The 25,965-nt window shown below is 40.2% G+C and overlaps 1 protein-coding gene across 6 annotated transcripts in view; it reads left to right on the top strand.

The window, feature by feature from the left end:
* The first annotated feature begins 213 nt into the window (after positions 1-213).
* Positions 214-25,965, top strand: part of PLEKHA1 (pleckstrin homology domain containing A1) — a 31,391-nt gene continuing 5,639 nt past the window's right edge. For 2 of the 6 annotated variants that reach the window (XM_066190779.1, XM_066190783.1), the window contains exons 1-11: positions 214-335; positions 13,754-13,914; positions 15,279-15,335; positions 16,078-16,123; positions 17,571-17,668; positions 20,082-20,213; positions 21,056-21,199; positions 22,115-22,183; positions 24,344-24,408; positions 25,183-25,246; positions 25,630-25,719. In XM_066190779.1, coding sequence (XP_066046876.1) covers positions 13,774-13,914; positions 15,279-15,335; positions 16,078-16,123; positions 17,571-17,668; positions 20,082-20,213; positions 21,056-21,199; positions 22,115-22,183; positions 24,344-24,408; positions 25,183-25,246; positions 25,630-25,719 — 906 coding nt within the window. In that variant the 5' untranslated portion in view covers positions 214-335; positions 13,754-13,773. Of the gene's footprint in view, positions 336-378; positions 553-2,527; positions 2,595-13,753; positions 13,915-15,278; positions 15,336-16,077; positions 16,124-17,570; positions 17,669-20,081; positions 20,214-21,055; positions 21,200-22,114; positions 22,184-24,343; positions 24,409-25,182; positions 25,247-25,629; positions 25,720-25,965 lie in introns of those variants that run through there. The other 4 variants (XM_066190781.1, XM_066190782.1, XM_066190778.1 and 1 more) reach the window with 4 other exon arrangements.

The raw sequence follows: 25,965 nt of genomic DNA, 5'->3' as shown, positions 1-25,965 counted from the left end.
GGGCCACGCCCTCCCCACGCTCACAGGGAAGAATTTCTTCACAATACGCAACATTCCCTTCGCTGCCGCGGCCTTTTACACTCCCAGTAACTGGACTACAACTCCCACCGCGCCCCGCGCCTCGCCCCTGGCCCCAGGCCGCACTACATGTCCCGGCAGGCTGCGGGACGGCGCGGGCGGTGGCGCGGCGGCGCATGCGCAGTGCGGGTCGCGGCGGGGCGGACGGAGGCGGCGGGAGCAGCCCGTTCCCGGTGCGGGGCGCGGGAGCGGGGCCGGGAGCGGGCCCGGGGAGCGCCCGGCTCTCCTCACGGGGCTCCCGCACTGCCACCACTCCAGTAAGTGCCTCGGCCCGGGGCGGGGCTCGCTCCGCGCTGGGTGATGCCCTTCCTTCCGCGCCTGCCCGGTGTGTGACCGCGCAAGGCACCGTCCCGCTCCCTTCTCCCTCCTTTTTTTCCTTTCCGTTTTCCCTGGAAGGCGCTCGGCGGCGCGGGGGCTGTGCCCGGCGCGGGGTGCCCCGGTGGCGGCGGGCAGGGCGCTGTCACAGGCGCGGAGGTAAGGGAGGAGAGAGGTGATCTCACTGCTCGTCACGGTCCGTGCCGGCCGCGGCGGTACCGGGGCACAGCCCGCGGGGACCGTGCCTGCCGGGGGCCGGATCCCCGCCCCGGGCACAGCCCGCTGCGGCCGGGACAGCCGGCGGGGAGCGCCGCCGGGTTTGTTTTTAGCTTCGGAAGGCACAAGCTTCGGAGAGGGATGTGTGCGGGGAGGCTGTTGGCACGCTCTGAGCCGCGTTCTGGGTTAGCTGTAACCGGGGCTGGTTCTTGCCCCAGCCGAAGCGTCTTTAAATGGGTAACTCGACTACAAATGGGTGTTCAACTGGAACCGCTGCGTTTGTACGCGCGGTTTTTGTCACCTGTACAATTCCAGATAGGCGTTTGACGTGCTGCTAAACTTAACGCGGACTTAAAATTCTGCATGTGTAGTGCAGCTCCCCTGGGTGGAACTAATGCATGACCTTCATAAGAGGCATTATGTTGTTGCATCAAATGTTTGCAAAGTAACATCAAGAGGACGGCAATTTTCTCTTTGGCAGGCTGCTGCTTTGAGGCCTTCTGTAAGAAAAGCGTCTGATTTTCGCTAAGTGTGTTGTGCGTATGATCAAGCAGGACGAACAGTCTTTAAGTGGGGAAACAGTTATATTACATTGTTACCCTGAGCACCTGAATTAGGCATCAGCAGAGTGGTGTTACCTGAGTAAAGCTGAGAGGCAGAATCTTTTTTAAAATGGTTTTTTTTTAGATTCTTAAGGGCTAGAGCTCTCCATGCTTCACCTTCTTCCCAAAGCAGAGTACTTTTAAAGAGGCTGCTAGGCATAGAGCAAGCTGAAGAGCACCAGCTTCTTTGATGCCTCTGACAAATTCCTTGCTTTGTAATGTCTGTAAAGATAAATTTGCTCCTTACCCGATCCCATACATGGCCCTGCAGGACAGAGCCATATTTGACCGTACAGTTTTGGGGCCTGTGATGATGTGTGAGGAGTGGCTTCTTGCTGTTGGAACCAAATCAACAGGATTTTGTTGGGTTTTGTGTTTTGGTTTGGTGGGGGGTTTTTGGGTGTTTTGTTTGTTTTGTTGGGTTTTTTTTAAATATTTGGGGTGCATTCATTTTGATGCAGCACAAACACAATCCTAACCGAGCTGGAAGGGTGTGTGGTAGCTTTGGCTGGTTGCTGTCTCATGAGTTACTCTTGTCTTATGGAACAGTGAACTTGCATTTTAAGTCCATTCAGTCTTGTTTCCTCCTGCTTGTTATTTTTAGCTGAGAGAGTCACAGCAGTAACAATACATGAAACTGTCAGGTTTGTGAAGCACAGAAGTGGAGAAGTGCAGTTTTCCCCTTTGTCACATGAGGAAGTGTTAAAAGTGGGCTGAAATCTCTTTGTGGTAGGGAGAGAGATGCTGGGCCTGGCTGATATTTGGAGGAGAGGGTTTTAATTCAGGGATAGATAAGCACTGATGCAGAAGGTAATAATTCAAGAAATAATACTGGTGGGCTTTTATGTGTCCTGGATATCAGTGAGTGCTGCGCTGCTGGAGTCAGCTTTGCATTAAATACAAACCTTTGTGTGACTCATTGGGTTCTATTTGCAACGTTATCAAACGTTGTGATTTGCTTTTGAGAGTGTACATTTAATTCCAGGTTCATAAATTCTAAAGACATCTATTTTCTTGAGCTGTTTCTCTGCTTTGAAACTACATTTGGCCTCATGTTCCATTGCATAGCTCTACATTTTAAGAGTGAAATTAAAGCAAAAAATCCACGGTGGGTCACTGGCAGGTGCAGTGCAGTGCTGAGATGTTTCAGGGGAGCAGATGCTTTCATACAAATTAGAGAACAGTCAAAGAATAATCATTGTATAAAGAAAATAGGCAGCATCTTCATGCTTTCCCTCCTCCTCCTTGTCTCCTCCTGTATTTATTTTTTCCTCAGGAGTAGTAGCTGAGTGACAGAAGACAGACACACATGGGGAATACAGAAGGCATGTGCGTGAGGAAGACACCTGAGTGCCGAAACTTTTCCTGCCTTGTTTTTTCCAGGTAGCTGGGGCTTGTTCCAGAAGGCAGCAGAGCTATCTCAGCTCAAATAAAGGCTGACTGCATGTCAGAGAGTTGGTGTAGGAGAGAGGAAGTGCAGAAGTCAGTTTTTATTGACTGTAACAGATTAGAAAGAACTTGAGGACGTTACTGAGATGAGAAGGGATCTGTGCCTGTAACACAGTCTCCAGTGCAGTGTTGGATGTAGCCCAAGCTGCCAGGCCTGCAAAATCCTTAATCTATTTTAGTAGATTTAGAATTCCATCGATGTCTTTATTACTGACTGTTCCTGGTTATTTAAGCTGACAGTTATCATGGTGAATGCAGTTCCTCCAAAGTGCAGCAAACCAGCAGCGCTGGGGAGTGAGCACATGTTCCAAAGAGAATTTTCCTTGCCTGCTCTGCTGTGCTTTTGGATGTATCCAGCTCTGCATCAGTGTTTACACAAACAATTGCTTGAGATATGAGAGCATGTATGTGTCTTGCAAGATGGGTTTTGGCAGTTTTTAATTTTTTTTTTATTTCACTGATAAATGTGGACAATAGGAACAGTCTTAGAAAATACTTACTTGGGGTTTGGAGCCAAGTGAACCTTTGTGCAGTTGTACAATTGCATGAAAATACAGGATAGAAAGTTATTTCGGTGCTAAAATGGGAATTTAGGTAACTGGCTTTAGCATAAAACATTTTTACAGCGTGAAGCAAGTGCTTAAGAAGCCACCAAGAAATTATATAAAGATACACAACAGTCAGTACCTGTATTCTTTTGAAACTTAAATGCAATGGGACGTGGCTAGAAGCATTGCTGTCAATGATTTATAAAATTATATAAGAAACCTAAATATCATAATCCTAGTGAGCTTATCTGACATATGAAAATAATGTAACTGCTTTAAAAAAATCACCTGCTGAAGAGGTCTGAGTGGCAAGAATGGTTCAGGTTTTGAAGTTCTGCTTCAATGCAGAGAATCGCTGAAGTGAATTGGAATGGGGGATATATGGCTGAGCTGCTTCCAACCTTTTTCTGCTCTTACACTGATCTTTCAAATTTGGACTTTGAAAATATATAGGTCTAAGGTCATCTTGATACATGCTGTCCCCTAACTGTGAGAAATATTTGGGTCCGTGTTGGTTTAGGGCTCGATTCTATAAATAACACTTTCCTCTCAGTGCTAGGTAAAGAAGCAGGGTTTTGTTGCTGTTGAGGAAGGAAGCTGGTTCATTGTCTCAGCACTGAGCAGCATTTTCTCCCTCCAGGGACTTGCAGAAGCATCTAGAATGTGTAGGTGTTTCTTTAATCTTGGAGAAGGAACTTATTAAGCTTTCTGGTGCAGAACTGTATGAGCCACTTACTCTGAGCAGATGTTATCTGCACAAGGAGGGAGTTGCAGGTCTGGTAGACATTTGTGGCATTCAACAGTTTAAACAGTTTTCAGGTTTGAACATATGCCTTTGCCTTAAAATCTGAATAGTTTCAGGTATTTTACGTAGAAGAAAGGTGGTTCAATAGCGAGCTTGCTGCTCTGGGACTTGGGAAACAGGTTCAGCTCAGTGTGTTGCCAAAAAGCTTCTTGTGTGGCCTGGGACAAGCTGCTTGTGTGTCCCTCCATTCTCATACTGAGAGTGCTGAGCAGCAGCAGCTGAGCATCACAGGGGTGCTCAGGGTTTGTCGGGTTGGATGTGGGGCACAGAGCTCCCCAGTGCTGGCAGGGAGCGGCTGAAGGCACTGCCCAAGTTAAAAAACTGGGGGTCAGCTCCAGGCAGGAGGAGGAAAACCGGGAAGATACAATGGGAAAAAGGTTTTGCCTGGAAATCTCTGGTGGTGTCACTTAGAGAAAGCAAGTCCTTAAAACTTTAAGGAGCGCTGCGTGGCCTTGTTTGTTTAACAGAATTTTAAAACAGTGCTTAAAATACCCACAACAAACATGTGAATCTTTTATGTTATGGTTCTGCCACACAGGGGACAGTAGCAAAGCTCTCTCTGTTCCTTTGTTGGCTGCTGTCTTCTTTGGAAGATGCTTTTAATTCTAGCTAACCATTGCATCCAGATGTCTTGGATATCAATTTAGCTCATTTGTTCTGCTGGCATGGTGAGCAGAATCTCTTAAATTTGGCCTGATTTACTGACTTTTCATGTGAAAGAGGTTGAGCTTTTCTACCTCTCCACTCCCCTAAAAGGAAAAAGCATTTGCAGCTACCTCTAATGAGCAGTGTCTTTAGTAATGTTATGGAGTTAAAAGCATTTTGGATTTAAAATCTTTCTGGTGAAAATAGGGTACTGTCATTGCTATAAATTGAAAATGTAGACTAGACGGCAATTACCAAGCTTTGCAAACATGTTTTCATTGTTGAGAGTCAACACTCCCAGGAGCAGTCTCTGTATACTGACAGATAGGTGATAAATTAATTCGTTTAATATGTAATTGTTTTGATGTGCGTGCTCTCCCTGGATGCTTTGGTACCCACCACATTTACATGCCATGTCCAAGAAAATGTGTTCGAACTTGTTTAGATTAGTGACTTAATTAAGTGTTCTTCTGTTAAGCACTAAAACAGTTACATGCCAGGCTTGTTCTAGGAGTGAGCAGTCCTCTTCAAACTGCACTTCAAAAGGTGTTGTTCAATATGTTGGTTAACTCTTTAGGGAGGCTGGGAATGACAAATGGGGATGTAGGCTGGGCTAATAATTCAGCTATTAGGTTATTAGGCAGGTTATTCCTCTATCTGGTAGACTGTGCCTGTGTGTGCAGCAGTGCTGGAAGGTTGGGTAGTTTAAAGGGTGTTAAAAGTGTGTCTGCTGATTCAGGACTTCAGAGTTTGGTTATCTGGATTTTTTTATCATGAACCTTTTTCTTTTGTTTCTTCCTTAAATCCGGTTCACTGTAGATGCTGTAATTTATCTATACTTTGTGCTGGTGTCCTGATTTTTGGGTGGAGGACCACGATTCCTTCAGGAGGTCCATTTGCTGCCTTTTTGTGGGAGGCAGCAGGACAAGAGTGTTGAAAACCAGGCTGTCGCATGCTCATGGTACATCCAGCATTTCCAGGCTTGCTGGATGTGCACAGGACTTGGGATTCTTCTGGAGTGTTTCTGCCTCACTTGTGTGTAGGTCAGACAGTAATCCCACAAAATGCCAGGAGCCTGCCTGGTACTTTTGGGATTATTCTGTGGGTGGAGGGGTGTTATTCTCCCTACACACCACAACTGAGCTTTTGGGAAACACCTTTTGTCAGAGCCGAGCAGCGGCTGGGCAGTAACTGGTATCTGTGTCATCCCACAAATGAGGAGGAGGGTGAGGCCAAAGGCCACAACCAGACATGGGCTGTACCTGACATGAGGACAATTCCCTGTGCTCATGGCTTGGTTCCAAGGAGGAAGGCTGCTGGAAATGAATTCTATGAGGAGTTACAGTGAGTGATGTGCTTCCAGTGAAGTGTTAGTGTGCTGGCACTGTGCTACAGAACCTGGTGCTCCATGTGGGGTTTATCTGTGTGCCAGGTGAGACTTCTATTAGATATGCCACAGTGAGGCTTGATTTTCTTTATTTAAGGTGTATTAAAAAAGGGAGGGGGAGGGTGATGTCCCAAAAACTTTGCCATTTGATGGGAGCTTAATTTTCCCCTCCCACCTTGGTGATCAGGAGCTGGCGTGTTCTGGAAATGCACATTGGTTCTCTTACCTGGGACAGACAAAGCCCTGCTCTTCCTAAAGAGCTTTCACTACACTTGCACTTATTGAGAGCTCTGAGATTAGTCCTAATCTCTGGGAATCCTTGTGGAGTTCTGATATAACTGACAAATGAGCTGGATTCTGGAGGAAATAGCGAATCTTTGCAGTAGAGGGAATTTTGGCCCTCATAGTGGATTATACAATGAAATTAACATGGTCTGTACTGTAAATATTAAAATAAATGAGGTGAAAATTGAACAGCAATGATTTTGTTCCTTTCCAAAGCTTTAATGTAGGTGAGCCATTGCATTTTTCTTGATTCTGCCTTGAATATGCTAAATTGGATCTACAAAATCAAAATGGATAATCAGTTACTCAGTTTGTGTACTTTGATTTCGGTAAATCCTTTTATTGTATCTGTAAAAAGGGTCAAACCAAATATTCACCTGATAACGTTCTTCTCATTATTTGATATTGAAATTAACTGGAAAATCAGTTATTTACAGCCCTTTCTTTAACAACATAAGGGTATTCTGTGAAAACTGAAGCTATTGCTAATTTCCTAAGCAGCTGGCCTTTCCATTTCTTGCACACTTCCCAGGGAGAAGGTGTGTGTTTATTTGTGCTGCTGAGTTCATACCCAGGATTCAGAGTGAAAATCAGCAAGATTGGCTCAAAAATGGCAAATTTCATTATTCAACCAGCCTCACCTTCTTTTTGTATTGGACTTCCTAAAGTCAAATAAGCTTCCCCAGGATCTGTAGTTTGATTCAGGTGGGAATTTGAAATGGCTGGGGGTGTGTGGAATTCAAGTCCTTGGAGTCGTTGGCCTGGATGAAACAGTTATTAGTTTATTATTGAAATTAAAGGGTTTTTTCTAATGACTAACTAGTAATAATAAGTAATCCTAGTAAGTAATGTGGTTATTTCCTGCTTAATTTTTAATTTGTTTTGGTTGTCATGAATGGACACTTTCTATAGACTAAGCATGTAAGCCTCTTCAAGAACAAGGACCTAATTTGTCATATTTGGAGTTTTGTAAGTGGCCCTTACTTAAAATTTTGAAAAGACTGTTAAAAAAATTAATTGTAAATATGAATCAACCCTGAACTTGCATTTTTAAGGATTTTAACTATTATGTAAGTGAAATTAATAGGCATTTAAAAACTTGTAAAACAAGTGTGAGGCTTGTGTGAGACATAAGTCAAAGTGAATTAGAGTAACTATATTTTGTTTTCTTTTATTGCATTTATCTCTGGTTATATCTCATTTGGAGTAACTATATTATCTAGAGGCTTAATATAAAGTGATGAAAATGACATCTGACGGTTGTAAAGACTCGCTGTTATTGAACATATTCTATCACTGTCTCTTAGCTTTGTTATTTTACTTCATTGCCTCGTACGCTGGTCATCACTCATGAGTTATTAATGGATTAATTTCAAGAGTGGTTTTTTTCTAGTGGCCTCGTTGCACAGGATGCTTCCCTTTATTTGTGTTAGCTCGATGCATTTAGCGGCACAATTAAAATAATTGTTTTAGCTGGGTAAAAACCCTTAATACCTGAGATTGTTTTGGGTTTTGGTGTTTTTTTTTTTTTTTTTTTTGTTTTGACTTAAAAGATCAGTGCTAGAGAAGAACTCTGCATCCTGTGCAATGCATTTCCTCATTCCATCATATCCCAAAGCCTTTGGCTGCCACTGCAAATACCTTAAAATGGAGGAGAATAGTTCAGTTAAGAACAGGAAACATCTCTTAGAGAAATTTCTGCAGAAGTTTTTGAGGAAGTGCCGGTCTGTTCCATCGTGAGACTTGTAAATCAGTATCTGAAGCAGGCCAGGGGAGGATGGATTCAGGTAACTTCAAAACCTTTTCCGTAGAACTCCAGATTTCACTTAGAACATAATGATTTATTTTTTTTTTCTGAGGTGAAAGTAATATTACAGGATACTATTGAATTGAATTAATCGTTTGACTTGCTGAGGTGCACTGGGTAAGATGGGAGTGGTTGGCTGACCCTGATTTAACAAGTGTTCCTGGAAAACAGCAGATCAGCATTTGGAGCGCAGAATCGTGGCTGGATAAGACTTCAGTTCAAGATAAGGCTGCTGGTTTTGTTGGATGATTCATCACTGCAACGATGATTTTTCTCTATTGTGGTCTGCTTGGAAGCTGGATGAGGTTCTGGGGGAGGGATGTATCTTTTGACATTCCTCGTAGTTTGGTCAGGGATAGGAGAAGTCAATGCCACTTGTACTAAAGGTTTTTTAATTTGGAAATTTGATTTCTGTTCAGGATTTTTTTTTCTAGGTGAATACTGGCCTTTTGCAGCTGTTTTTTGCTTCTTTTTGGCTACTTCAGAAAGGGAATCTGAATTTAGGGGGCAGTGTATCCTGGAGACTTCCAGTTCTCATTTTTAGATGTAGTTAAAAAGTTAGTCATAGTGTCATAGGCTACTGGCAAACCAAAGTCATGTCTTCCCTGTTAACAGAAGTATCCAATGTCTGCTGTGCCCTCCAGAACAGAAATGAGGCAGTGGAGGATCCCTGGGAAATTGAAAAGCTAGGCTTGTAATTTTCAAGCCATCAATTCTGAATTATCTTTTGTTGTCAAAAGAATTGCGGCCAAGTCACTTCTCCAGCTCCTGGATTAAAAAAAAAATTGTTTGTGGGGTTTTTCTGTTATGATTTTGGTACTTTGGAAGTTGTATGAAAGGTGAGCAGGGATTTATAGTATTGTCTCATAGGATGAGTTATCTCTCTGGTGGGCTGCCTGTGCTGGAAGGTTTTCAAGGAAATAAAAAGAGGTTTGAGCTAGTGACTCTGGAAGATTGATGTGACTTGTTTTCAGAGGCTGCTCTGAGCTGCTTGTCTCAGGGTTGGAATTTCCCCCTCCCCATTCCCTTTCCTTATCCTGCATGTACACAAGAAGGAAAGCTTTCATTGCCGTGTTCTTCAGGGGATGAGCAGGACAGTCTGAAGTCATCCCTTCCCCTGGGGAGGCAGTAAATGGTCAGTAAAAGAGATGACCAGCTGGAGAGCAGCTGATTTACAGCAGGAAGCTGAGAGTAATTGCCTAGGCAAAAGCCAGGAGCCCTTGCTAATTAAGCTGTCCCTGGAACTGCAGGAAAGACTGGGGATGGCTGGGGATGCTGCTTTACCTTCCCTTTGTGGCGCTGGAGCTGCTGTAAACAGCAGAGCTTAAAAAGGGAGATGGGGAGGAGGGGTGGCCATGACTCATGGCATCATTTTATATTTATCGAGTGGAGGTGTATGAATGTTGTTCTTCATTTCATAGGGATGAGTAAGTAGGTAATGGATGTTTCTTAATCTTCCTGGCTGATAGAAAAAGAGCCCCAAAGTCATCTCCTGGGGTAAGTTAAATCCAAAGTTTCAAGTGTCCATGTATTAAAGAGCACGAAGTAGAACTGTTCCTCTAAATTAAGGAAGTAAAAATAATAAAATATTCCCAAAGCCTGGGGAAAAGACATGTAAAATAAAGAGGTTTTAAATGCACTTCTTGAATTTCTTAATCAAGCCCTCCTGTGCTAGTGCAAAGGCTATTGCATGGTCATTTTACCAAGACGAAATTCCACTTGCTTTAGTCAGCCAGTGGTCCATGGTTTGTACCTGCCCGTGGAAATCAAGTCAAAGGAGAGATTGGCCCACAGAAATGTTATCTGGCACCTCACTTCAGTCTCGTCTAGACTTTGTACTTGAAGATACAAAGGCTGCAGCCAATCTGAAATGGAGGTGAACTCAAGAACAGGTGCTGGTGGGAAACTAAAAATAGGAATCAATGTGGGAGAGCTGAAGCCGTGTGTTATAAATGGTGCAGAGGAGACGCTCGTGTGCCTCTGCAGGTCCTGCTTGTGCAGTCATGCATTTACAGACACACTGGGGAAGGTGATCTGGGATTTTTATTTATAGTGCTGCCCAGGAGGCCAGGCAGCCCTCAGTGGGGGATATAAATGTTGGTGTGTGTTGTAGCTCCGAGGGGAAAGCTGAGAGAAGCTGGGCTGATGAGGGATGGACCTCCTAAATTAGTACCTCGCTGCTGGAAAGAGAGATGTAAGGCTTCAAAAATAAGTGACACCTCCTGTTTGGATTATAACACAGCCCTCCAGGAAAGAATTTGAAGGAGCTGGGAGTTCTTACAGAGTGTTACTATACACCACCAAATGGGTTTTCAAGAGCATCTTTGTTTCTGGAGGATTGTGGCAGCAACCAGGAGGAAATGGGCCACAGGGGTGTTTTTCATGAAGTAGCACTATGGCGTTGACCCACATCTCCACTGCAAGGAGGGAAGGCAAAATAAAATGAAGTTGGGTGTGATCTGTAACAGCTTTGATGCCTTCAGCTTTTCAAAGAACTCATAATCTTTTTATAATGCTTGATTCTAGGAGAGTTCATACACTGTTCTGTGCTGCAGGTTCTGCTGCAGACAATAACTAAGGATGCAGGTAATAATGCTGGAAAATGTACAGACTTGGTGATTTTTGTTTCATGATTGCTTCAAATAATTTAATGAAAAAATCTCGTCTGTGCAAGACATGATCTGTATTCTGAAGACATTTCTGAGTTGAAGTTCTGATGAATTCTTAGGCTGGTGATCTTGCAGCCAAATTTCCTATGCTGAAGAATTAGAGTTCTACAATTCCCTTTTTGGATCATGGCAATTCCATCCGTGCTTTTTGGGTCTGTCTAGTGTTGTCAGGATGGGGATCATGGTGGTGGCCTTGTCATGTGTTCAGTCCCTTTAGTAACTGGAAGAAAGGCACACATTGATTTTTTTTTTTTTTAAATGTGCATTGCAAATTGTGGTTCATTAATGAAGGTTGAATAGAACTGCTATTAATTTACAGGGGAATCTTGCCAAGGTGTAATGTGTGCTAGCAGGCTTTTAAAAATGGAAAACGTTGTATGATATTGTGTTACATTTTAATTTATGACAAAGTTCAAGGGGGCTTTTTTGTCTCTTATTCTTTAGGACCCTCAGTCTGGTAGAGGTCTGTAATCCCGTGAGAAATTTTAAACTAATTTGAAGAAAGCAGCAGTTATATAATTTACATTTTTTACATTAGTGTTAGTTCATGTTGTATTTTCATAAGAGGACAGAGTAGGTGCAAATAGTATCATTTTGTAGGCTAGGAATTAGCTAGTAGTACTTTGAACTAGAAAATCTTCATTAATTTCGGTTTGGGTTTGGTTTTTTTTTTCTTGTGTGAGAATTGGTTTACTGACAAATAAGAAAAAGCTTCTGAGTTTTGTCTTTTGCCCTGGGAAAAAAAAAAAAAACCAAACCAAAACAACAAAAAACAAACCAGTATTGGAGTAGTTCAGCTTTAGCTAATTGTATGTTCATAATGGAGCATTATGAGCATCCTCCTTTCATTTTCCTTGAAAGGTTTTCTGAAACATAGATTCTCTTATGGGGGGGAAAGTGCTTTGAAAATTCAGTTGGTTTTATTCAAGGATTCTTAATCAATCCGTATCTTGTTTCAAAAACAAGTTTTCCTTGTTTCGTGTTTTGTTTTCTTCGCATCTGCAGAGAACACGGCTTTAAGTCTGCTCAGACAGGAAACCAGCCACTAATATTTGCTTTTTTTTTAGGCACAGAGCTTTTCTGGGCTTCATAAACTGTTGATATGAAGCCTAAAGAGTCTCCTGGAAATGCTGGATGGTTTTGTTGAGGGAACACCTGGTACAAATTAGGGCAATACTGGAAAATGGCAATTTTTATATTCATTTAAGTGCAAACAAGGTGTGATGCCAAGTTCTGCCAGATTAGAGGTGTAATTTAGGGACCATCTACCCTTGAGCTTGCCCTCAGATGTGTTTATAGGCAGGTTTTGCTTCAGTGAAGTGATCCCAAGAGCCTCAATTGAATGACTGATGAATATTTGTTAAAATAATGATATTGTCCTGAGTGCTCAAGTGTTTATTTTTGTGGTCCTTATAACTTGATTACAGACTTAGATCTGTGATATTTAAATGGTGAGGAACACACCAAGAAAGTTTTAATTACCTTAGTAAATTTTCTTCCTTTAATGAAGAATAAACCTTTGCATATTTAAACCATTGTTGCTGGTGATAGACTTGTTAAAAACTGTTTCTCAAAGTGATTGAGTCAAAAATTTGCTTGTGTTCTAGTTAGTCCTATAAAATGACAGCTGTAAATACAATTATACATTTACATGTTTGTATATTGATCCCCCCCCCAAAAAATGTGGATATATGAGTCCCTAAAATAAACAGTGGTTGTCTCCCCAAAACAACACTTGAAAAAATTACCTCATGTTTTGCTGTAGTGTATGTGGATAACTGCAAATAAGTATCAGGTGTCTGTCTCATTGTATGTGTATGTAAATGTATTTAAATCAAGTAACCTTAAAAAACTGTTAAAGGTGAAGAATTTATAGAAATGTTAAAATGAAACTTCCATATTACACAGTTAAAGCTGGAAAAGTTGGAAAATTATGAAAAATGTGAAGTGCTTCAACCTTTCTCTGTCTCACATTAGTATTTTTGGATCTGTACTATTTCTGACTTTTGTAACAAAATGTGAAGACTGAATCATTTCTTTCCTGCCCTGGGAAAGATTGGCATCGACCTGATTTTTATCATCTTTTAGATGAGTATGCAAATTTATCTTTGGTCTTACAAGGCTGGCTCTTAAAGTAAAATAACTTCCCCATAAAACAGAAGGAAGCCGAACCCTTCATGCAATAGGCTGCAGGAAGGCAGAGCCATGAAAGGTGAATGGTAAAATGGTAATAGGTGGGCACAAGGCAGCTTTTAATTCAAATTTTTAAAGCAAAACAAACTAAAAAAGCAAAAAAGGCACCAAACCCCCCCAGAACAAAAGCCAAAATAAACGTTTGGTGCACTCAGACCTCAGTACCGTGAGCAGAGGGTGTTCACAGCTCTTTGGTGCACATACAGCTTCATTTTTCCTATTTAATGTGTAAGAATGAAAAGATGTCTTCTTAGACACAGTTAGAAATGAAGTGTCCTCTTTTTGTAGGGGAGAAGAAAAATGTGAGCAATGTTTCTAAAAGCGTTTTTATTGCATTTGCCTGAACAAGATAAGAATAGCGTTGGGCAGTCGAGCTCCTGACAAAGATTCTTGCTTGGCCGTGAGAGGCAATGTCGAAGGAGGAAGTGTAACCCCACCACTGACTCAATTTTGTGCATGTTGTGAAGGAGAACCTTTATTTTTCAGTGATCTTGTAAGAGCTAGTCTTGAAGCTCATCTGCTGTTTGTCCCTTGTAACTTTACCCTTATTGCTGAATACATGTTTCAAAGTTTGAAAGTCCTGTGTAAAAATTCAGTGCTGGTGTGGGGAGCAGCCACGCTTCACTTGCCCTTCCTTAGGAACTTTTTTAAGCTACTGATTGAAACTGCTCAAAATGTCATGGGTAGGCACAGAGCAGTCTTAAAATCAGCAACAAGGAACTTTGCTTTATCTGCTGTGCTTTCTGTTGTGCAGTGTGATGTCCAGGGTCAGAAATGCCTTATGTGGATCGCCAGAATCGCATCTGTGGTTTCCTAGACATTGAGGAAAATGAGAATAGTGGGAAATTCCTGCGGCGGTACTTCATCCTGGACACACGGGAGGACAGCCTGGTGTGGTACATGGATAACCCACAGGTGAGCTGCTCCTGCCAGGAGCTTCCTGCTTTTACCTCAATTTTGGATTTTCCAACCAATCCTCAAAACAAAAGTGGGGTTTAGTATTATGGACCCGGGAGCTGGGGGGGAAAAAATCATTGACGTAAGTGAAATCATTGTAAATCAGTTTAATACAACCAGACGAGCCAAATCACACACCCCAGTGTTTAATTCACCTTTAACCTCACGTGGCAGTGTGTGGTTTTCCTTGCATTTTATATTCCTTTCCCTCAACAGAATCAGAATCTTTAATGAAAGCTGCAATTGCAGTCCAGCATGGATGGTGTATGAGTGAGGACAGCTTGTATCCATTGTGACAGAGAGCAGCAGCCTTTAGATAAGAGCTACTTTTACCATGTACCTGCATCCCTGTGTTTTCTAGCAGAGGGAAGAAGAGATAATTGCTCAAGGTTTGGGCACAGAGACAGTGAGAGCGTAGGATCCAGGTCAGCTGACAACTGCCTGCCAGAAGAATGTCCGTGTACCCTTCTGCCAGGAGCAGCAGGGTTAAAAAGCATGACTCTGCTGTTCAAAGGAACCAGCATAAACAAAATGTAAATCAAGTGCAGCTCCGTGGATGTGACTTGTGACTGAAGCATTTAGCAGTTCTCACTGAGGAGAGAAAGAGTCTCTGCAAGTAAGACAGACTTCAAACATTTGATCTAGATGAGTGAAAAGAAGCAATTCAGGGCATGTGGACAAAATCTTGAAGTGCTGTAGAAATTGCAATTCCTCAGAAGTTTTAAGACTTAATGATATTTGCTGTGCACACCCAGTCCTAGGTTAGGCCTTTTATTTTACGTGTGCAAATGAAAGGGTTTCTTGCAAGAGACAAATTGAAACTTCTTCCACTGCTGTAATTTTGAAGAACTGCAGAGTTTTTAGAACTATGTGAAGGCCTTTCTAAATCCCTGAAGTGATTGGAAAATATGTGAGATGGCCTTTGAAGTGTCTGACATAAGAGATGAATGTCACTTCTTGTCCCTTCCGCCTGCCCTGGTCAAAGTACACGAGACTCCAACATCTGTTAAGGAAAAAGTATTCTTTCCGGATTTCCTGGATGCAGAGCCACAAGAATCCTTTTTCCTCTAGTAAAATGCTTAAACCTCTGAAACAATTACTATTTGTATTGTTTCTAGCAGTCTTTCTGTTTTTAGTTAACAGATGTGTGTATAATAAACAAGTAGTTTAGATCCTGTTTCAAGCATACATTGTGCATTGTCTATAAAAATACGTAGTATGATTTTCTTTTTGTTTGTGGAATTAGTTGCTTTTTATACATAAACACTGACTGTGGCGTGAGAATAAACTAGTTTCACTTTGTAACATGTGATTTATTTCAGAATCTTCCCTCTGGATCTCCACCTGTTGGGGTCATTAAACTTACCTATATTTCAAAGGTAAGATAATTAATATGTGAGACACTCATTAAATTCTTGGTGGTAACTACCGAGAGCCTCAACTTCAGACAAATTTAAATGCCACTTACTCCTTTTGCTTCTGTGGTGCTCCTGAATTAGAGAAGTGTTAAAACACTTCAGTAGGTTCAGGTTAAAATAAGAGCAGATTAATTACTGTGTTGTCTAAGTTTGTTTCATGGTTTCAAACGGCAGCTCTTTGTGCTCATAAAGTTGACATTTCAGTTCTTTATGAGTATTTGAATTCCCATTAGTCTTGGAGAAAAGACAGGCCGTTTATGAAGGAGAAGATGTCTTTGGGTGTGATACCTTGCAAGTGATAATGACTTTTAATAGACAGGACAGAAAAACTTCTAAAAATTATTTAGTTCTTTACACAGTTAGTTCTAAATATGTCTGAAAGGGAACTGTGAACTTCAGAAAGTTTCAGTGGTTAAATTTGTAGCAGATATTGCATTAACAAATAAATGGAGAAAAATACTTGAGCTTTTCTTGTCTTTCTGCTCATTTCTCATCCTCCCTTTGCGTTTTTTGTTGTCAATACTGCATCCTTCCCACCTTCCTTGTTTGTCCTTCATTTTTTTTTGTTTTTAATTCTCTTGATCATTGTGCCTAACCTGCTTGCTGTGCTGCTAATCTTTGCATTTACCCACTTGAAAGAGAATAAAACTTGTGATATCTGACGTGCATTTTGTGACATTTATAATCTGAATTTCCCTTCTAGGTTAGCGATGCAACTAAGCTGAGGCCAAAGGCAGAGTTCTGTTTTGGTGAGTTTGGCATGTGCTGTGTGCATCCAGTGCCTTCTTCAGAAATGTGGAACAAAGATGATCTTCTGCAGTTCTGGTACCAGCTACAGCTGGTAGTGTTTAAAAAATAGCTTGTATTCACTTTCTTCTTTACTGTGATGGAAATGTTGGCTTCCTCATAAGGTGTTTTTGTGTTTTTTCGTATTGCAGCTTAATGAGGAATAGGTGAGAGCTGTTTTTTCAGATGTCTGAAATTTCTAAGGCATTAATAAGCAATGAATGTTGTTTTCACAAACATGGCCTGCCTGTCAGCCAGGAAGACAAGAAATTTAACTCTTGGAATCTGTTTTACTGATGAAAAAGTTGATTTAATTGATCTAAAAATACTGTCAGCCAATGCTCTTAAGTCAAATTTCAGCTTCTGTTGCTGCACCAAAAAAAACCCAAAAACAAAAACCCACAGAAGTTCTTGGGGTGCCTTCTAGGTTTAAATTTGTTTAAAATTTACTGAAGCTTTAGATAATGTTAAAACTCCTCCTGGTTTTAGGCAAGCACCTGCTGTGTCAGATCAGTGCCATCTACAGATGCCTCTGCACTTCTGTGGAGGGCTTTGTCCCAGGCACTTGTAAAGTTTCTCCTGTCAGTGGGCCAGCTCTAAAATACCTGAATGATCCAAGATGCTGCCATAAATATCTGTAATTTATTAAAAAGATTTTTATACTTTGCAGAGAAAAAAAAAATATTGTTTTTATATTCAGATGGTTTTAATCACTGTTCACCTTAAAACCTATGTCAAGAATTAGCTGTGATTTTTTTTGCTGTTACACCGAAATGTGTTTGTCCTTGTTGGATAAAGGATGCCAAGTGTTGTGAGGTGGAGATATGAACTCATTAAAATATGTTTCTCTGCCAAGTCACTAAAATAAAATAAAATTTGTGTTGTAGCTGTCTTAAAGTTGTTTGGTCATGTGCACCGTATACTTAGTAATACTTAGTAATTAAAACTGATTTTTCCAGCTATTAAAAAAAATTTCAAGGAAGTAAATCAGTGACCACAGTCATGTTCATAATGTCACAAAGGTTAACAGATTCTGGGCAGAGGATTATAAGGAGAAATTGTAGAAGTCCCCAGGTATAAAACTTGTTGTTGCTTTGGGGGACTTGAGAAAGAGGAAATGGAACTGCAGAATATTTTTGATAAAATTCAAGACTTCACTTCTATATCAGAAAAATCATTTTTCAAAGTTTGTATGATGCCATTTAAGTTGAAATCTTAAATTACTTTTTTTATTAGAATAAAGCAATAAAGTAGATTTATGTGTCTTAAGATGACTTTCTAAAATGAAATACAGCAGAGCACTTAAATGCTTTCAATGGAATTTTCATCTGAAATCAAATCCTTCCATAATGATGTTAAGTTTGCTCTTAAATTTCAGTGTTGTTAACTTTTCATAATGGTTTTTAACAGTTATGAATGCAGGGATGAGAAAATACTTTCTACAAGCCAATGATCAGCAGGACCTAGTTGAATGGGTAAATGTTCTGAACAAAGCTACCAAAATCACAGTAAGTGGCTGAGTTGATATTTAGCAGTGCTTTCAAATGGTGACTGTCTCAAGGTGCTTAAATGTAACCTTTGCCTCCAGTTTCTATCACTGCAAGCAGGTCTTGGCTTGACTTTCCAGTACTTGGAGAAACTGTCCAGAACTCCCCTGAAATTTGAGTTTAACTTACTTTCCGGAAATTGGACAAAAGATAATATTTTTATTACAGCACAGGATTTCTTCTAACAATTTAAAATTAACTCTGGATACTTAATATTATTTGAAATATCCAGAAGAGACTAGCAAGCAATGAAAAGATACACATACTTCTACCTGCTGTCAATAGTTGGTATTTCTTAAAGTATCACTAAAATATTGATCAGTAACTCCAAAGACTCTTCTGATTTAGAGTAACATCCATGCAAAGAAACATTGATGGTTCTTCTGGTAAATGTTAAATTACTTTTCTGGGTTATACCAGGACAAGTTGTTATCTCACGAGAGAAACCCCCACGTGTTATCTCAGTCTTTTCAGGAGGCAGAAGTTCTGGTTTTGTTTTCTCCAGTTTTGGGGAAGTGATGACAGTGAACATTTTTGAGGGGTTCTGAGCATGGGTGCATGCATCTGTTTTTTGTTGTCAGTGACTTTCTCATTTTTGGGTTATCTAAGGATGTTTACATGAACTCTTTGCATTGTTTTAATATAGCCCACACTTTGGGGTTATAAAAATGCTACTGCTAATAATAAATTAAAAAAAAAAAAAAACCAACCAAAAAACAGAAGTACAAAGCCTTCTCACTCGGGTTTTCCATAAGGAGGATGCACCACAACCAGGCCTGAGCTGCTTCCAGTTGAAGGAATTAAGCAAATAAATAAATAATTAATGGCATCAATTCAGAATGAATGTTGTTTATCCTCTGTTTATCTTGCATTTTAAATGGCTGGTGAAATCATTAGTATTTTGTCTTTGAAGAAACAAGCCTTTGAACCGTTCATCTGTTCGCAGCTCGAGTACGGTATTAAGTACGGCCAATTATTGAATCAAATAATTAAGATCACTCAATTATTCATTTTAATATGAGCATTACTTGCTGCAGATTGTAATCCTCCAAGATTCATTGCATGTTTTAGTCCTCTTGAGTGCTGATAATGTCAGAATGGCTGTGAGCTTCTGCAGCCTAGCACACCGTGTACCCGTTTCTGAGTGCTCTTTGGAAATGCCTTTGTGTGAGGAGGTGGTTGTGGGCTTGGTCTGCTGCATTTTCAGGAGGAGTTTGTGGCAGCTGAAGCACTTACCCACAAAGATGTAGCTACAAGTCCCTGCTCTTGAAAAGCTGAGGCTCATGAGTGTCTTATCCTTCAGTGCTGGGCTTGGCTGGGGTTGGATCACTGACAAAGGGGTGACAAGCAGGACACTGTCCTCGGCTGACATCTGCTCTCGGCACTGTCTGTACTTCTCTGCAGGCTGCATTTTGTACAATAAGCAGTCCTGGGCACAGGAACTTGAATCACTGACTATAAAGTAGCTTTGGTTTCTTGTCTAGATCAGTTCAATTCCAAGTTTTGAATGTGTCACAGTCTTGGATGGACAATTTGTGTCCTTTCTGAAGGAGTTTGGATGTCTTCTGTAAATACCCAGTAGGTTGCTGGGTGGGGTGTTTGGATGTGAGACTTGATCTCTTCTTGTTGCAGTCACTTCAGATTTGCTATATTAATATTAGAGGTGAAGGAGATTAGAAATGAAAAAGGTCTTGTAGTCAGTGCATTTCTAAGGTTAAAGAAGTTTACTCAGAAAACTGAGTAAACATTTTTGATCAAAACACTTACAGGGAAATCAAATTCCTGTGGAGTTTTGATGGCTTTAGTTCCACATTTGAGAGAATTATCTAAAAGCTACTGATAGTTAGATAGGCAGGGTCATTTTGGACAGAATTTAGCAATGTATGTGTGATTAATGGGGGCAGTAACACAATCTTCATGCCAAGTACATGTGAGGACAGATGTCACACTGGTCAGACACCTGGTGTGACCAAAGTCCCAGTGTTTATGGCCTTGCTGTGCTGGCTCTGCAGGCACTAGGGTGTCTGAAAAAAAAAAAACCAAAACAAAACAAAAACCAAAACCATAAAACTGAAAGCAGCTGAAAAATAAAGAACCAGTTCTATAAATTAGCAGTGCTTCTTGAAGATTAAGTGAAGCACTTTATGGCAAAGCTTGCAACTGATTTCATCCACTGAAAAGTCTTTATTGGCACCATTTTTCTCTTGAGCACTAAAGGATAGTCATTACAACGAATTTTTGTCTAAGCCATTTTTAGCCTTTAACAGTTAGTAATCATTTGTTAAATCTTGCTGAAAATGCCTCAGAATTCTTGAGTAATGCTTAGGGCGTTTTTTTCATGAAACTGATGTCAATTCTCACATTCCAACTGCAGGTACCAAAGCAGTCTGACCCTCTCTGCCAAATGGATAATGCGAATCGTCAAGCTGAAAGCCCAGGTGGAAAGAAGCAAGTCTCCTACAGGACAGAAATTGTTGGTGGTGTTCCCATCATTACACCCACCCAGGTAATACCCTCCAAACAAGTGGGTTATTATTTGACACGCAAAGCTGTATTTATTTATATTATTTATTCATACTGAGTGGGGGTTCTGAGGATTTTATTCCCTTTATAGAAGATTTTAAAGAATTGCTTGAGTACCGATTTTTTTTTGCTTACACGCACCTGTATTAGTATAATAATAATATTTTTGTCTGTGTGAAATTAATTGTTGGTGTTAACAGTGATGAAGTTCTTCCCCTTTAACAGGAAAAAAGGGGAAAAAAGTTGTGAGGAAAAGTGGGGAAAAAAGTTAGAGAAGCTGGACAAGCTTATGGAAGCAGAATCTGTGCACTGCTAAAGATAGAATTGAATCTGTTGCTGAAAGTTTCCTGAGCTGAAAATAGTTACAGGTTAGATGAATATCATGTAAATGACATGTATACTCCCAAAATGCATTTAAAAAGTTGGTGAATTCTGATGTCTCGTAGTCCTAGAAATAACTTTTTGTTTGCTGTAGCCACCTCTAATGTTTTGCTCATGTTACAAGTTTGCCACTGAATACATGCATGACTTTAAATCTGTACCTTTTTTGATTTTTACTGAGTGTTTGTCAATATTATTTGAAAGTAGTCAGCACTTTCTTAGTTTAGTTTTTCTCAGAGCAGCTTACAAGGACTCAGCACTTGGGGAGTCTCAGTTGTCTCTGGAAAACAGTTAAAATATTTTGTTCTTCCAAATTGGAAGTGGGATTTGTGAGCATGGGATGATAAAGTTATTTTCTATTGTAGCTACTATAGTAATTCCTTCACCTTTAGAAAAAAAAAATCCTGAGAGTTTTCTGAACTTCGCTGTTTTTTTTTTTTCTAGAAAGAAGAAGCCAGTGAGGGCAGTGAAGGGGCTGACAGGAATTATTTGAAGCGGTCACAAACTCACCTTCCTTATTTTGCTGCTAAGCATCCCCCAGATAATGCCATTATCAAAGCTGGTTACTGTGTCAAACAAGGAGCAGTGGTAAGTATTATTAAAAACAAAAGACAGTTGACACTGATTTTATTACTACTGACAGTAATAAGGATTAACTAAAGATAAAATCTGTCCTCCAGTAGCACTTGATTTTTATCTGTGTAACTTCTTTGCATGACTTTCTTTAGTGTTGTGTTGTTGAAGATATTTTAGAGAGGCAAAGTGAAGACTTCCATGTGATGGTTAGTGCCTGCAGCTGGGAATTCTCCTGTTCTACATTCTGCAGAGATCCTTACTTATTGAAAACATCTAAACTGGGACAGAAGTTCAGTGCCTGCTTTTTAAATCAGTAAAATGTTTGGAAAAAGCTGATTTTTTTCAGTTCAGAGGAAGAATTGTACAGCTTATCAGACTGATTAACACAAGTGGGGCTATTCATGTGATGCCTTGCTAGAAGAAGGAACAGATAGTTCAGATGAAGCAAGATACACATCTTTGAGTTCTCAGACTCTTTTTATCTTGTATCATGAAGCTTCTTTTTGTGACATCCATTTTTTAGTTAAAAACGAACTAGAAATCTGTGATGTATTGTCTTGCAGTTTTTCCCCACAGAGTAGTTCTGCTTCTGCTGTTTCTACAGTTTGAATAAATTTTAGAAAATAGTAGCTTAAAGAATTTTTAATTTTTTCGGTTTTCAAAAAAAATTATTAGTTGTGGAAATTTATGCATATGCATAATTATCCTGGGGACACTAAAGATGCAGAATTTGTAATTATAGCAATCTGCAATTAAGACATTATTCAAATTAATAGTTATGAATAAGTAGGAGTTACACAATATCATATGCTATAAGTAAAAACCAGAATGGTAAATATAATTCAATATATTCATAATACAAAACATGTAAGTATATTTTATTTTATATCTAAAATACATAAATATTTATTTCTTTTCCTTTAACAGATGAAGAACTGGAAGAGAAGATATTTTCAATTAGATGAAAACACAATAGGATATTTCAAGTCTGAACTGGTAAGTTTCCAGTTCTGTGTTGTTTTCTAGTGATAGTTGAAAGAAAATCTGAAGGAATATGCTTGTGTTTGAGAAATGTGCTCTGCTGCTCCTGCAGCTCTTGAGTCTGTACTGTAATAACTTTTCATGTTAAATAATTTAAATTATTGTGGGAAGAAGAAAAAAAATTAATGGGGCAACTGTTCAATCTGCTTGGGAACCTGCCTGTAGGGCACTGAAGAACGGTGATAAAATCTACTCTACACTCACCCTGATTTTTGTATTAGTACTTTGTCATTTTACACTCCCATGTAATTAATTGTGTTGTTGAAATAGCTGATCACTGTGGGAAAGACAAAACTGTAATCTTGCAATTCTTCATTTAAAGTTAGAATTATGCTTTATCATCCAGATGAGAGGATCTTCTCCCACACATTCATTGCACCAGGGCAGCCAAGATGGACAAAAACCTCTTGATTTGCTGTTCAACGGCAACATTTGCAGAGTTTCTTGTAGTTTCATGACCTTTCTTCTTCCCTTGTCACACTAAGTTTTTGGCTGATTTTGACCAGACATTAAGTGCCTTCAGGCTTCATTTAAAAACTAAATGGCTGCTTCTGAAGACAGTTAAGTGTAGAATTCCTTTTCTGGGAAAACAGACTGAATGTAAGAGAATCTGTACCTGAGAAATGAAACCTGAGTTGTAGTGTATTATAAATTAAGGAGAATTGAGTTTATAGGCCAAACATAAGATGTAAAATGTCAAAACCCCAAATCTCAGACTGTTTCTGAAGTTAACTTTGATTTCATTTCTAATGAGGGCGTCTGCAACAGTAGCAGGGGTTTGATCTTGCATCATTATCTTTGTTAAGCTGTCAGCAGAACAATTCTGACTCATTGCCTGTAAGAAACACTCTATTTTTATTTTAAAAACAAATCTGAGCTCAGATTGCTCACAAACAAGTTCTAACCCAGTGAAGGATTGTACTGTGGGAGACTATAATAGAGGGATGGTAGAAATACTTGTACTTTTGGTGTTCCATCATGTTCCTTGAGCCTGTGTCAGTCCTCTGGAGCACAGTGGAATACAGGCAGTACAAGACTCAGGAAATGACCATTTCTGAGCTGGAGTTTTCCCTCCAAGAGGTGTCTGTACTCCAGAGATGAACTTGCAGTTCACAGTTGGTGCATTACTTTGAAAATGCATTTTAATGGATGATTGAGTCTAAGAACAACAGAGAAGAGACAAGAGGAGCACAATAACTGAAAACATTGGGTTTTAAACTTTTTACATTTGATCTGCTATCGAGCAAAGTGATCTAATGAAAGCTGCTCTTGGAGGATTGTGACATTTGAGTGACATTTGCTGCTTGCTCAGCATAAATCTTCTAAGTGTTTGTTACAGAAGTAGTAGGGGAAGTCATTCCAGAGCTGAAAGCTTTTGCTTCATCTGGAAGTTGTAGCCAACTGAAGCAATCCATTGTAACTTGGCTTAAAGAAAACACAGTAGGAGGTAAAATAAGTTGTTGTTTGTTGGTGATTTACTGCAGCAGCCACCGGATAATAGTAGTATGTGTGACATTATGTTGTCATGGGAAAAGTGAAAGTGTTTCTGTTTAAATGTTCTCGCTTTTTTTTTTCCTGTTGTGTGAAACTTTAACACTTACTTTTCTTATGGTAACACAATTTCAGAGTGCTTCGAGAGTACTTGCTCTTTTACAGGTGTTAAGGACTCGTTTCTTTGTAGTACTTGAACTGTATTAAGTGTAGGATACAGTTCATCTTTCTTAAAGCCATGTCATGCAGTCCAGTTAACAAAGCATCTTCTATGGTAGCATTTCGTAGCAAATTAATGTAATCTAAATTTTAATGAAATGAGCTCCTGGAGGCCAGGGTCAGTTGTCTGATCTGGTCATGGGAAGAGGACAGGGTGGTTGTCCTCATTATAGTACGGAATTAATGTTTTGGCAGGTTTTAGTTCTTGATTTGTCCTCCTCTTCATTGCAAGTGTTGTGGTTGGTTGAATACTTCAAAAAGCAGATGAAATCTTGGTTGACACCACTTTTTTTCATAAGTGACTGCCTTGAAAGCCTCATTTGTGTAAGACTGCTTCTGTCCTGGCCTCTGGCTTTCCATTCTAGCTGTTAGATACACTGTGCTAAAACATGTTTCTTTTTTCAGGAAAAGGAACCTCTCAGGGTTATACCACTTAAGGAGGTCCATAAAGTTCAGGAGTGCAAACAGAGGTGAGAAGGGAAGCACTGATGGGGTGGAATTCTCTGCTTGGTCATGGCCAGGCTGTTCCTTGGAGAACCAAGAACTTGATGTGTGCATGTGGGGTGTTCTTTCTTTATGGGACAGCGCATTGTTTTGTGCATTAAATGGGTTTTGAGGGTTCTGTATTAATGTGTGTTTCAAATCTGGGCAAGGGCAGGACAAGGGAATATCATGGAACCAAGAGTCAGAGATGTGTGGGTGCTGTCTGATGTGAGGCAGCAATTTCAGGATTCTCTATTCTGCTTACCTAATCCCTAAACCTTTAGAGGACATTAACTCATGCAAGATAGATGAATCTGGCTGAGAACACTCTTCACCCTGCTGTTTCCCTCCTACCAACTGACAATTTACTAAAGCCTAATTGCTTTTGTAACACTTGAGAGAGACTGATTTTATTTTTTTTTTAAGCAGGCTACTTACAGAAATTTGACTAGAGTGATAAATATTTTTAAAGTTAGCATATGATTTAGAATGTTCCAATTAAAAATGTATGATAAATACTTTTAGACTTAACATTATATGATTTTAAATGTTTCTATTAAAAATACATGTAGTAGCACATGTGCCACTGATAAACTAAGGAATCTTAGAGCTAAAATTAGTAAAAAACCAATAGTAGAGTGATAAATAAATGCAAAAGTCAGACAGCAAATGCTCTGATTTTCTGCCAGTTCTACAGTCTTGTTAAAATACAATGGGAAAGTTGTACTTGCTTTTGAAGTATTTTTGTATTTCATTTGCAGTGATATAATGATGAGAGACAATCTCTTTGAAATTGTAACAACTTCTCGAACCTTTTATGTGCAGGTAATTTCTTTTTTTAAACTTCGGGCAAACCCAAGACTCTGCCAGAGTTCATAATACACTTTAAAAGTGAAATAGCAGCACTTCTTCACTTTGACCACGCCACAATTTTCAGGGGGAATGTGATCTTCGGGGTACTTTATTTACTGCTTTATAGAGTAAATACAAATATTATAGTAAATTCAGAGTAAGACCTTAAGAAATGTCTGGGTTGAGAAATGAATTTCCATGGGTTTCTGTAGGATACTGAGCAGCAGGGTGGTGGGGTTGGTGTGCTGCTGCAGGTGGTGGGACAGTGGGCAGGGCAGGCTGGGGGTTGCAGGGTGAGGTTGTGCTGCTGTGGGCAGGCTGAGGGTTGCTGTTGACCATGGTGGTGTTGTTTACAGGCAGACAGCCCCGAGGACATGCACAGCTGGATCAAGGCCATCTCCGGGGCCATCGTAGCGCAGCGCGGACCCGGGAGATCAGCGGCTTCCGTACGTCACCCTGCACTCAGAGGAGATGCCATTAGCTCCTGTCCACTCGTGCCATTCAGTCCTGGTTTTTTCCTTTTGCCTTTCCTCTCTCCTGTCCTGTAGTAACGTGGCCTCTTTGCATGGACTTTCGACCAGACTGGCATCAAATACTTTGTGTTTTTAGTGGAGCAGTTTTTTGAGTCCTACCTGTGACTTTCTGTGCATCGTTTGTCTTGAACACGTAGATAATGCAGTGCTAACCTAGAG

This window comes from Chamaea fasciata, unplaced genomic scaffold, assembly GCF_029207755.1.
Source record: "Chamaea fasciata isolate MVZ Bird 193981 ecotype frontalis unplaced genomic scaffold, bChaFas1.0.hap1 SCAF_9, whole genome shotgun sequence".
Taxonomy (NCBI): domain Eukaryota; kingdom Metazoa; phylum Chordata; class Aves; order Passeriformes; family Sylviidae; genus Chamaea; species Chamaea fasciata.
Note: the sequence above shows the minus strand (reverse complement) of the source record. Positions and strands in the feature narration are given on the sequence as shown.